This window comes from Argopecten irradians, chromosome 16, assembly GCF_041381155.1.
Source record: "Argopecten irradians isolate NY chromosome 16, Ai_NY, whole genome shotgun sequence".
Lineage (NCBI taxonomy): Eukaryota > Metazoa > Mollusca > Bivalvia > Pectinida > Pectinidae > Argopecten > Argopecten irradians.
In genome coordinates this window covers 14,623,102-14,637,151 of record NC_091149.1, presented here as the reverse complement: position 1 = coordinate 14,637,151, position 14,050 = coordinate 14,623,102, and the positions used below count along the sequence as shown (strand labels likewise).

At 34.1% G+C, this 14,050-nt stretch overlaps 1 protein-coding gene and 1 long non-coding RNA gene across 2 annotated transcripts; both read right to left on the bottom strand.

The window, feature by feature from the left end:
* Positions 1-9,724: 9,724 nt before the first annotated feature.
* Positions 9,725-12,601, bottom strand: LOC138310595 (integumentary mucin C.1-like). Its single transcript, XM_069251862.1, has 4 exons — positions 12,451-12,601; positions 11,925-12,122; positions 11,335-11,532; positions 9,725-11,091 (listed from the first exon to the last, which is right to left on the bottom strand). Exons 1-4 carry the CDS (start codon positions 12,587-12,589, stop codon positions 10,775-10,777), a joined length of 852 nt encoding a protein of 283 aa, XP_069107963.1. The 5' UTR covers positions 12,590-12,601; the 3' UTR covers positions 9,725-10,774.
* A 14-nt stretch (positions 12,602-12,615) lies between these two features.
* On the bottom strand, positions 12,616-13,887 carry LOC138310594 (uncharacterized). The gene is made up of 3 exons (XR_011206458.1): positions 13,513-13,887; positions 12,907-13,086; positions 12,616-12,652 (listed from the first exon to the last, which is right to left on the bottom strand). It is a non-coding gene; the product is annotated as an uncharacterized lncRNA (long non-coding RNA).
* Between the last annotated feature and the right edge of the window lie 163 nt (positions 13,888-14,050).

The following is a 14,050-nucleotide window of genomic DNA, read 5'->3' as shown; positions in this document are numbered from 1 at the left end:
CATGATGCTAGTGTAATTTGGGATAAAATACACAAACAAAATAAAATGCACAAATCGCTTGTAGCGCCAAATTTCTAAATTTAAGTATATATTGTAAATAGTCTACGTTGTCAAATCAGAATAAAGCTAATTGTTTGTGTCCTTACACGATGGACTTAAAGGAATGCGTACGAAATGTTATTTAGATGATGTTACTTAGTATTGGTTCTGACTTACCGAATCTTCCCCGTATAACAAAGTAATCAGCGACGTCATAGGGAAGATCTGTAAAACAATATCAAAGGGATATCAATTTTAAAAAAATGCATTATTCCTGATATAAAACTTAGATTCAAGACATTCTAATTGCACGTTCTAATACTTATTGTATTATCAATAAGATAACTAACTACGAATAGTATTTTACGTTAGAAATATTAATAATTTACATCTTTCGACTATTCCTGAATATTCGTTCTAATTCACAGTTATACTATTTTCTGTCTCCTACTTACATGTGTACCTGAAAACTACTTCCATAAATTCAATTATTGAACTGTCATGCGAAGGAATGATTTCCATTTTTAAGATTTCTTTGTTGTAGTCTTTATAAAACTGTGATATCTAAAAATAAAAATAAAATACACATATATATTTATTCTTATTCATTTTAGACAGATGTTTGAATGATCTTTCATTAATTATTATGCACTGATATAAAGAGAGAAAAACTACGGCGGCGTATTAGGGCCACTTCAAAATTTTATTTATCTTGTACGTACAAGTTATTATCTTGTACGTACAAGTTAGTATCTTGTACGTACAAGTTACTATCTTGTACGTACAAGTTAGTATCTTGTACGTACAACTTAGTATCTTGTACGTACAAGATATTATCTTGTATGTACAAGTTAAGATAGTATCTTGCACATACAAGTTGAGCTGAACTGCTGTTCATCACCGCAGAATTGAGTCACCCGCTTGATATTTTTCGTAATTAAAGATAGTCTTTCTACTTTGCATTGCTTCAAGCACGATCACAGGTTTATTAACTTATTTGACAATATTAAAAATATAAATATATATTAATGAGGACAATATCTTTTTCACAATCGCCAGATTATGAGTTGAAACTGTATAGTCACTTGCATTATTTTGAAACTGACACTGTATAGTTCCTTTCGAGGAAACTCCGAAACTGTATAGTCGTTTGTTTTATAGATAAGATATATTTAGTGATAAAATGGATATGATACAATTCCGATGAATGATAAGTTTTATCTATTAAAAAGAGGAAAAATCAAATTCGTAATTTTCTTCAGTAATTAAAGTTAAATACTTCACACTGGTGCCATTATTGGAAATGTTGGAGAATTTATTTCACTTCAGAATAATAGTATTGAAAATAATTAACTGCCTCCGAAAAAAGTCCTAGGTATTATGCCCTAATTCGAACGAGTTACTGATTGCACTGAAAACAAAAGCAAAACAAATTATTTCATATGTGTTTTTGTGTTTATTAGACATATATACAAACATCAATTATTGTCCAAATGATGATCATAGTTAATACTCCGTTATAAACATTTACATGTTTATGTTCGTAAACTTATCACAGCATCACAACTCCACAAAATGTCGCAAGGTATTCTTTTTTTCCATTTGGCTTAAACAAAGGGTACGTAATATACGTATAGCTTCATGCGATGCCATTGTGACAGTAAATCAGTCACAGCCTTTAATACCGAGAGTTTCAACATTATACTAACTTGTACGTGTAAGATACTAAGTCGTACGTACAAGATACTATCTTGTACGTACAAGATAGTAACTTGTACGTACAAGATACTAACTTGTACGTACAAGATAGTAACTTGTACGTACAAGATACTAACGTGTACGTACAAGATACTAAGTTGTACGTACAAGATACTATCTTGTACGTACAGGATACTAAGTTGTACGTACAAGATACTAAGTTGTACGTACAAGATACTAAGTTGTACGTACAAGATACTAACTTGTACGTACAAGATACTAAATTGTACGTACAAGAAACCATCTTGTACGTACAAGAAACCATCTTGTACGTACAAGATAGTAACTTGTACGTACAAGATACTAACGTGTACGTACAAGATACTAACGTGTACGTACAAGATACTAAGTTGTACGTACAAGATACTAACTTGTACGTACAAGATACTAAGTTGTACGTACAATATACTAACTTGTACGTAAAGATACTAAGTTGTATAGTATCTTGTACGTATAAGATAATAACTTGTACGTAGAAGATAAATAAAATTTTGTAGTGGCCCTAATACGCCGCCGTACAAAACAAATTGGGAAATATAACTTATTGTCAAAAGTAGGTCACATTGGCCTAACGTGTAACAAGCCATTTATACAAAATATAAAATCCATCTTTTGCCAAAATAAAATCTAGAAAATGTGACGAAAAGTCGTTTTAGGCTGATGTAGCGATAAAGCATTTGAACTAACGTATAATGTATTATAATCAGATTGTATTATTGCAGTTAAATCTAAGAAATAAGCGGTGATCCTTACCTTGACAACCTCAGATGACTGTGATCCGTCGTCCAGTGTCGTGCTCACGACAAACGATCCAGAAAGTCCAAAAGCTCTCACTGTCAAGGTCTTGACGATAACGCCTTCTTCCATTTCAAAGCGGAGAAGTACCAGTTGTTTGTGGTCACCAGTTTGGTGTTCTGTGCGAACTATTTTATGGTTACTTGAACTAATTCTTTCTCGGGTAATACTACCAATGTCTTCTTCAAAGCTGTTCAACGAGGACTTGTACGTATGAGTGTTAAGGTTAAAAAGAATATCTGCAATAAATCAAACATGTAGTGTCAAGATGGTGTCGATCAATACTATATTGTTCTTTTCAAAGAGATACCTCCCTCAACATGGCTACTGGCGATTTGCGTGCGAAAAAAGATGAAACAGGTAGTTTAAATACTCGTACATTGTGGTTGCCCCTTAAGGAAAAACAACGTGAGAAATCATGTATCGACACATGTCTTTTCACATACTCTTATATATATTTTAGGGGTTACTGTCACTGTCGCAATATCTCTGGAATATGTCACTCCCTGCAGGCAATCTGATTGAAATAAAGATCCTTTTACCCACTCCGTTAAATATAGGATCTGACAATATCCCATATGGGGTCACGTTCGGATGACCTTTTGCCACGTGTACTCCAGATCAAATACATTTTCTACACAGTTCTATGTCAATTGTTAACGCCATTTCGTCCCAGTAAGCATACACATTTAGCATCGTTGTGCAATTTTGGCGAGATGACTACGTACACAAAAATCGTTAAGACAGCTTTTTGAATCTAGTTCCACCCCAGTCAAGATTCTGGCAGTGCCAATTTGATTGGTCATTTCCAAAGGTCATCCTGACGTGACCCCTAATGGGATGTCGTCAGATCCTCATATCAAACGTAGTGATAATAAGGATCGGTATTTTAATCAGATTGTCCCTGCAGGTAGGGCGTAGGAATTGTACCTGCTGCCCCTATTGCATGATCGTAAAAGGCGTCTAAATTTAGGATATTATCTTTTCTTTCTCCCTAAATTACTTTGTTCTTCCTAGAGTCTCCCTTGACACTACCTCACTTTTGGCCTTTGGTTGAGCGCTCGCCACTGTGAGGAAGGCTCTGGGTTCTGTCACCTGGCCGAGACACACCAAAGTCTATAAAAGTGGTATTTTCTGCTCCTGCTTAGCGCTCAGCATAATGGGAGTGGGACGACTGGTTTGCCCGTTGTCGGTATAATGTGACCGAGTGGATTGTGTTGCTTGGTGTCTTCGGCGGCATGCTTCAGTGATATAGCACTATAAAAAGGGCAACAGTTCCACTATACAAGAAGACACAACACGAATATACCGCAGTCTCCCAAAACACGCACCTCGCACAACATACACGCAACACTCCGCATACATGGGAGGCCGTCCTTACATGACCATAGCTGTTAATAGGACGTTAATTAATTAAACAAACAAACAAACAAACAAAACCCTGGAATATGTCATAGCAAAACCGAAGGCAGTTTAGGACAATAGATACTCTCTTTGAATATTGCAGAGACAGTGATCCAAACTCCAAAGCCATACAAGCCATACAGGTAACCACAATGTACCATTATCCAAACTGCTTGTCTTTTCTTTTGTAGCAAACAGAAGCTTCAGATTTCTTGTACCAGATTCCAAGGCTGATTATAATGATCGTGATACTAATCCATGAAGTAGCCATAATTGTCAATTTAGGATACACTTGCTACAAGTTGCTGACGTTTGATATCGGACTGGTACATTAATTCAATTTTAAATTGTTCTTTTGAAAATACGTTTCTACATATATCGATTCTGAAATTCATGAAATTCTAACACTTGCTCTTTGATCGATTGTTCACACAGAGATGTTTTACCACAAATTTCATCAGTCTCTAAAACAATCTAATTGAAACCTAGACCCTTATTCCCATTTGGTTTCATAGATGATCTGGCAACATCGCATGCGGGGTTAAGGTCTGATGACCTTTATACTCACAGTACAAACAGACCTATCAACAGACCTATCAAAATATTGTAAAACTCTAAATAGAAAATTTATGTATTACCTCCAACATCTCCGATATTCCTGACGTTTGATGTTAGCAGAAGACTACCTCTCTCCGACACATTCCGAGTGTCCAGTAGGAAGGTCATCCCTCCCAATATTCTCCCGATTGCTCCATTTGACGTATAATTATACCTGAATAGGGCATTTTGTCTGTAATAGATAATGTCAATACATTCATTAAAATGCCATATTATCAATAAAAGGCAACAAAAATGCAGATCATTATGTCAATTACTAATGATACTAAATTATAAGCATAATACATTTGGTTTATTTAATCAATATCCTATCAACAGCCAGTGTCATTCAATGGCAGTCTCCCATATATACAATACGTTCTGGTGTGTGGAAGTATGTATATCTTTTGGGAGGCTAGAGTATATTTCATTAATCTGTTATCATCTGCCATTCAAACCTACGGCTGGAGTAGTGTTGGTGTCTCGATTGCCTCCATCGTCCTGTTTTGGTTGGATAAATAATCTTCCTTCATCCAGTCGTCAAAACCGTTAGAGGTACTCGTGGTGGTGTTGAAAATGATAGACTGTACTATCTGTACATCGTTAAGGTTAAAGTTGACTGCCTGCACTTCAATCTGGAAAGTGAAACGATTAGATGTTAATATCAGCAATACTACAACCAGTCAATCATTTTAGGTCAGAATCGATGCTTATGCTTTACAAATATTTATAATAGTAACCTAGATAGATGAATTATTCTAATTCATTGAAGGCCATATATGTGCTGTTTGTTTACTGGGAAAACACAACAAAACTCATTTTCTTGAAAGATATGATAACATTTATTAGTATAATAAATGAGGGAAACACAAGGAACAATACTTATTATGAAGACTTGTTTGTCATAAATATTAAATAAAGTAAAACAATCCCTGATATAAAGATGAGGATTTTATATCAAAGTGTAATTTTGTGTTATAAATGCATGTACTTGTGGTCGATATACTGTAAACGAAATCTCTTTTGTGGCTGCTAAATTTCGTGATTTTCATTACTCAAAATTGATCCTGAATTTAATGTTCGCAAGTTTATAAATTAGATTCAACATCAATAATGTTGATATCTATTCGCGGTGAAAAAAATCAAGAATATGTTTTGAAATCACGAAAATAAATTATGCGCGAAAAAAGCTGGTTTGCAGTATAATTAATTTGTAGCACAAATTTGTATGTCTACCATATCTGAACACTAAGAAATAATAAAAGTGTTGTCAGAAACCATTCTATATAGCGACATGTATAACAAACATCGAATTGACTATTCAATAAATACAATTATTTGTCTATTGTTAAAGAAATATCAAGCTTTTTATTATGTATCAACAGCATTAAGTTATATGTGATATATATTGGTATTTATGATAACGCAATACATATGTTTGTGTTGTTAATCTAATATAATAGTAAATGATAAGTGTTCTCTTATTACCATATCAGGCTTCAGTATATCCCAATAGCTAATTAGGTCCGATACGAATGGTGAGGTCTTGTTTCCGTCTCTGATCCAATCTTCAGTCGTGATGTCCTGCGGTTGTTGCCTCGATTCGTGGTCATTCCAGATATCCAATGGAGAGACAGGTGTATTGCCAGTCACGTTCAAAATCAGTAATGGCTCCCAAACAGCTGTTGGAACAGATATTATAGCATTGGACATTTATATTTCAGCATTGACAGTTTAGATGGCTTTAAGGATGATTGAGCTTTAATAGCAAGAGCATTTGGACAATCACAAGTTAGGCAAATGCGATTTTTTCTTTAGAAATCTATTGAATGGGTGGGGTTTTTTTTAAAAATAATTTAGCTGTAAAAAAACTTTCAAAAGCACAGGCAAAATAATGTTGCATTATAAACTGTGAAAATTCTTGTCTTTTTGCCTTATGTATGTTTAGATGAAAACATATCTGCAGAAGTCACTTTAAAATTTCTAATAACATTGTAAAATATGAGGTAAAATTGTTAACCAATCTTCACTCGTTTGACCATATGTTCTTATTTTACTGCATTGTAAATGTAAAAAGTACTGCCAAGATTCATTTTGAGCTTTTATTTGTAGTTGAAAAATAATAGCCTATCCTTTGTAACTATTGTAATTCTCAAGATCTTAAAAAATTATGGTGAACAACATTTTTTAATTCTTTTTGTATGAAATAAATCCTCGTTTCGGCCCGATACATTTTTTTAAACAAGCCAAGGTATTATCACGCAAATTTCAAATTTACATGCGTTTTTTTTATATTATTTCAAAATGGCGGAAAATTATAATTTTAAAATTGTAATTAAGCGTCGAGGTATGAGAGAAAAATGCTCTTTCATATGGGAATATAAAGGATAGGGTATTCTGCCCTCGGAATTAATAAATGTCGCAAAACCCTCGGCAAGCTTGGGGTTTTACTACATTGTGTGACCTTGGGTAGAATATCTGTATCCATATATGAAAAAGCCTTATTATATTACTATTTACCTTTACCTATGCGACTAATGATTAATGTTCATTATGAATGTTGTATTTTATTTCCATAACAATACATATATATTTTATTAGAGATCCATACCCTAACTGTGTATAGGATGTTAGGTTTGTAACGGGAGAGGAGAAGATAAAACGGGCATACTGGGGTTCGAGCCCGCTTACAATATTAGTAAAATAAAGCAACGAATCATTTATTAAGAGGAAAAACAAATTATTGGATATTGTACCGAATGAAATCCGGTCATACCAACAAATATATTTATTCCATCAAAAATAAAGGAGAAAAGAAAGCAATAAATGGATGTAAAGAACGGACAATCGCCATATATGCATTAACTCTGTGCAAAAGATTTCAAACAAACAGCTTATTTCCAGAGAAAAGATATACTTACAACTAATTGAATAATATAGATATAATGATAACACACGAATTAGTCTTTATAAACTACACTTACCCATTTCAACATACATCAAACACAATGCAGTTGTAATCCAAAACAGAACGCTTTCCATTTTGTTGTGAACAAATATTCACCGTAATGATGGATCCGACTGGCTCTTTAAGAAGGCTTTGTTGTTTTGAGGCGATAAGTCCTTCTGATTTTGCCCTTGTATTAACCACGCGTGAATGGGTTCACAAAGCATGATGACAACTGGGGATTGATGTTTGGAGTAAATTGTACCGAGGAAATACTAAAGCTTAGATTCAAACATAAATATCTGAAATTATATGCATATTTCCCTATATAATTTGATATAATTGTTTTTAAACAACCTTGAATAGTAGTATTTTGATCTGTCTACAGTTAATAAATACGTGTTTTACAGCGTATAAGCAATGTTTATTTAATACATATTTAATGTGTTAAAAACACTGTAACAATATAAAATGACACTCAAAGCTATATTTGGTGAACCTTTCTGGTCAAGTTAATTATTAATTTCAGATGTAATGATAATATCAGGTCATTTAAGTATACAATACTTATACACTACTTAGACACGGTTCATCGACCTCTTCGCCCCTTCCAGAGAAAAGCGGGTATGATTAATATATATTATTAATGATGTTTGTTTTTTTGGAGGTAGATAATATATTAACCGATCGCCAGTCAAAATGTAGCCACGTCTCATACTTGTTAACACAAATGTTCCGTCCAATAACGGAGTAAACATCGTAGCATACACAGTACAAAATGCAAAGTCACGTGTGGTTTAATTGACAAGTGCCGATCCTTCAGTATTATCGACTAATTCCATGGGTTCAAGATATAACCGATAGGTTTGTTTAAAATGGTATTGATTAAATATTGATTTTGTTGATATATGAAAGTGGAACACAATGGGTCTTTCGACAACAGTCGTTCTTGTGGGACTGACTTCATTCATATTTATCGTACAAGAAAACATTTTAAAAGTTATTTAAGGACAGCATTTTCTTTGCGCCATCCATGAAAAAACCCGAAAAAACGTATTCATTCCTAAAACATAACTATACAGGACAACATTATAGTATTTGTCTTTACTTGAAAATGCTTGTCCAACCTAACAAAAGGATAATCACGTCATCAAGCAATAGGTCAAATTATTCGAGATCCTTTGAAGGTGGTTACGCACGGAACTGCCAGTTTAAAATTATATCGCTACATAGATCTCAAGCATATTGTTTTGTAATAAGGATAAACCAACAAGATCTTTATTAAAATTTTACTTTTATTTGAGAATGAAAACGACTATCCAAGAAGAATGAAATGTTTATGTACAGTAGTAAAATATCGGAGACAATTTCAGTGAAAACAACAGAACTAGTAAACAATGATGTATGACATACTTAAAGATGCTCCACCGCCGACAGAGCATAAATGACATTCATCATTTGAACAACAATTGGTGTTCAATCGTATATATGTATGTCTAATTAGCACAAAAACTATAATAGAATAATTTATTTTGCCTTTTGTGCATGCGCAATCAGTATTTCATTTCTTATAGGGTATAGTGACACGGAATTGTTTCGGGATGCAATTAATTATTTCTTTATATTTTTAACTTAAAGTAAAAATAAAAGCTCAAACTTTTGAATGGTTGTAATGGTGTAAAGTAAGTAACTTTTGTAACTGAAGAAAAATACTAAATCGTCTGCTCCTGTTTTTGATAGTGGAAAAATACCATTTGTCGGCGGTGGAGCATCTTTAAAAGATTGGTTGAGCACCGAAGAATTCTACATTATATCCCTACTCCATACGTAAAAGGCGATTATATCTAAATTAGGATTTTCTCTTCTCCCTTACTGACTTTCTTCCTAATAACATCTTCCTTAGACCGCGACATGCTTCAGTGATATAGCACTATAATAGACAAGAGGTCCGCTATACAGGAAGAAACAAAAAGCACGTATATACCGAAGAATTATACATTCTATCCCTATTCCATGCGTAAAAGGCGATTATATCTTAAGTATGATTTTCACTTTTCTCTTCCCCCTTACTGACTTTCTTTTTCTTAACAACGTCTTCCTTAAGACCGCGACATGCTTCAGTGATGTAGAACTATAAAAAGACAAGAGGTCCGCTATATAGGAAGAAAAAAACACGAATATGTCTTCCAAAACATTCCGTTAATTTCAAAGACATTGTGTTCTAGCAATAGCTTGCTATAACCACTGGTACAAACACTCCAAGTCTAGTTATAATTGTTTAGACAGCCTCATATAGTGTCGGTCCTATATAATTGAAAAATTAAAATAGTCCCTTGGTGATGGGAGCTCTATGTCGATCTTGTGATGATGAGAATGAAATGTATTTTGTAATTTTACTTTCTAATGTAAAACATATTTTAATGCATGTATGGAATCAGCGGTATGGTGCATGGTATATGAATGTAACAAACATAAACATTATACATGAAGTAGATAAACATAAATTGTCCTTATAAGTATGGTTACTCACGCACAGATTTTTAAAAAAAATCAGTAACGTAACCATATTTTAATATAATGTTATAGTAATAAAAATAAATAGTAATATCAAATATTCTTAGATAAATCAAGACAATATGCACTGACTTGAGACTAAAACTAGAAACATTTACATCTTTGGTTTTCTTGTCAATTCGATAAGGCTTTATTTAATTGGTTCATATGTGATTACTTAAAGGAAAGATGTCAGACAAATTTCATAAATATCACGTTCACAATATTTATAAGCTTCATATTGACCAGAGAGTATGGACTGATAATATACCGATAATTGTCAAAATACGTAATAAAACAAAGATAGTTGCCTACACTGTTTACAATTATTTCATTTAACTTCTGTTCTGTTGTTATTTGATGTGACACCGACATATTAATTTCCTATCTGCATCGCGTTTAAGTTTATTAATGTATACTGTTTAAAAACATTGATACGTAATTTTTAATTTTTCTTTGCATGATTCAATTAAAAAATTACCGCGGTGAAAAATAGATCAAGTTTATTTTCACCCTGATATGTTTATTGCAATAGCTTTAAATGGTATGACTCAAAACATATGATAAAATTCTTGGGACTTTGATCTTTCAAGAATTCCTTGCATAAGATGTTTCTTTTCTCGTCTCTGCTTAGCTGTGTCAGTAGTTAGTTTTTACAAAACTGACTCCATAGATGTTTGTCTATGCGATTTGGATCTTTTTCGTTGGACTCGAACGTAGAAATGTCATCACATCCGCCATGATAACCAGCGAAACTACAAGAATGATAATGAGGACACCAACTGCCCCAATTCCTGCAGCAGACCGCCTCGCGTCCGCCGCAGATGCCTTGGTGGCTTTGTATGTCGACAGTCCTGTCCTGTTTACTGTAAGTTCGGCTTTGAGTTTTACAATCGCTGTTTTTAGTTCAGCAAGTTTCTCTGGGTCCAAGTCTTCTAGCTTTGTAGTATTTCCCCAGAATGCGATTTCACAGGAACACGGCGTTGTGCAATTTCGGTCTGTTTGAAAACAAAATATCTTCAATAATTATAATTGGTTTTTATGTGATGCAAGCAAAATTTTAAAACTTTGAGACGAGTTTCAGATAAACATGAACATCCACTTAAAATTCGTTTTATCACATAACACATACATTACTATTCTGACGCTCAACCGATCGAACTAAAAAGAAATAATATGTAGCCGAGCGTTATATTGCGGTCAGAGTTGCATATTGATAGTAACTGCTTCGTAAAACCTACCTGCCGAATTCTGATCTGCAGTTTGATCAGTCGTTGTATCGATACCATCATTCGTCACATCATTTGACGTGACCGTAGTTTTAGTATCTGGGGTTGTATGTAATGCTGTAGATGTGGTGAATGTTGTCATTTCAGTTGTACCCCTGGTCGCGTCGATTGACGTAATTGATGTAGAACCGGTTTCAGTTGTCGTTGGTACTGTAGGGAGAACATTTGGATATAAAAATTACCAAAATATGAATATGTATGTGTTTATATTAAAATGTGGTTCAAAAGTCTTCCAGCTTTTAGTATTCCACCGGAATGCGATTTAGCAGAAACACGGCATTGTGCAATTTGGGTCTGTGTAAAAAATATGTTTTAAGATTATAATCGATTTTTATGTGATGTATGCAAAAATCAAACTGCGAGACGAGTTTCACATAAAGATGAAAATCCATTTAAGATACATTTTTTCGACATAACACATGTATTACTTGTCTGACGCCCAACTGATCAAAATAAAGAGAAGTACTCTCTAGACAAGTGGGATATTCCGGATAGTATTGGCCAGGGTTACATATTGATAGTACCTGCTTCGTAAAACCTACCTGCCGTATTCTGATCGGCAGTTTGATCTGTGGTTGTATCGGTAACATCATTCCTTACGTTTTTTGATTGAGAAGTGACCGTAGTATCTGGGGTTGTATGTAATGCTGTAGCTGTGGTGGATGTTGTCATTTCCGTTGTACCACTGGTTGTGTCGATTGACGTAATTGATGTAGAGCCGGTGTCAGTTGTCGTTGAAACTGTAGTGAGAGCATTTGGATGTTGTGATTTACAACAGAAATGTGTATTTGAAACCTAACGGGTGGTTCCAATGGAACATAGGATCCGTAGATACAAATAAAAAATCCTTTTTTTTATATAAAAAATGATGAAAATATATGAAAATGAGTAAATTTTATAAATATCCTTACAAATATGAAATTCAACCTCTAAAAAGTCATCTTTAAGTTAACTCATCTTTTATTCATTTCCTTTTTGATAAATGTCTATATTAATTTTCAGATAGTTTTGTCTTTAATGAAAATACATGCCAAATGGAACTCAAACACATCTGTAGTAAGAACATACCTTCGCATTTGATGTTTGGCCTTGACCACTCCCCATTCTGACAGTATGACGTAATGGGGTCCACACCCGATACTAAACTTGTCCCAGTTTTACACGTGTATGTCCGTGCTGATCCCGCCGTAGTCCCTGAACCATTCATTGCCGTGTTTGATATACCAGTTCATTGCCGTGTTTGATATACCAGTTGGATCGCCACAATTCACTATGTAATGTTAGAGAAATTGACATGTCTTAACTTGGTTTGTTAATGTTAAATGTCTATACAAGTGTGTGTGTGAATGTCTGTATTTTTGGAAGGTTGTTCTGTATCGTGTTATGTTTCATAGTAATAGTGATCCTCTTATTCTTTTTATAGTGCTATCTCAGTTAAGCATAATGCTGAGGACATGTAACAGAACATCCTACCCGGTCACGGTAAAAACAGATGATTTTCAATCCGTGTTCAGTAATACTCACCATGACATTGAATGTTTGGGCTTGACCAGTTCCCATTGCTTTGACAGTGTGACGTAGCAGGGTCCGAGCCCGATACCACACTAGTCCCATTGGTACAGGTAAAGGTTCGTGACGATCCCGCCGTAGTCCCGATGCCTTCAATTACCGTATTTGGTATATTAGGGGGCTCGTCACAGGTGACTAAGGAAATTCAAATATTCAATGAATGAGCCGCATAACTGGTTATTTGTAATTTGCATATTGCAGTTTTCTATCCTTGTGCGTAAATATTGATTTGACGTCTTGTGTTTGCGAGCGTAGTCATACTTTCCAGAGAAACGATGTGAATTTCGCTAATAAAATAATGACGTTAAATGGATATCAAGTCACAATGGAGATAACCCTGTAATATATAAAGACGGAATAACCTATTTTAAACTGGAACTTTGTCAATTTTTATCTGTTACACATGGGTTGAAATGAAATTACTTCCATAAACAAATTGCGTGTAGCGACATCTTTGATTACATTTTGTGACAGATCAGAGATATGTTCACACAGTCCAAGTCATAGAATGCGTACGAAATGCCATTTAGATGATGTCTCTTAGTATTGGTTCTGACTTACCGAATCTTCCCCGTATAACAAAGTAATCAGCGACGTCATAGGGGAGATCTGTAAAACCGTGGTGAACAACATAGTATTACACAGTATGCCACCTCACTGACCATTTTCCAGTACTGTAAAGCTGTTAAACGCGATTGTATAATTTCTGTTTGAAACTTATTCACGGGGGCTTTATTTTCGTGGATTTTCTTTGTGGTCTTTGAAAACGTCATTTATGTGACGTTAATAGGTAAGGTAAGATAAAAAAAATCGCGAGGCATTCAATTTCGCGAATTTAGACCAATCTGCAGGTTTAGCCAAATTAATTTAATATCGGAAACTGAACAGAAGCGCATTCGGCTGAAGAAGACCGTGCACATACAGTCGGAATGTGCCATGAGTAATAGCTGTTAATAGGACGTAAATAAAACAAACAAACAAATTTTCTAAGTAAAAAAAAATAATTTTAGTATTACCTATGCAGATTAAATTATTTAATTATTATTAAAGGTATAACTATTTGCAATAAAAACAAGAATTATATATTAATACCACATAA

Coding starts and splice junctions, on each gene's coding strand:
- LOC138310595 (XM_069251862.1), bottom strand. CDS start 12,589: ATGAATGGTTCAGGGACTACGGCGGGATCAGCACGGACATACACGTGT. Junction 12,123..12,450: donor GCCAAACATCAAATGCGAAG/GTATGTTCTTAC, acceptor CTCTCACTACAG/TTTCAACGACAACTGACACC. Junction 11,092..11,334: donor TGCAGATCAGAATTCGGCAG/GTAGGTTTTACG, acceptor GTTTTCAAACAG/ACCGAAATTGCACAACGCCG.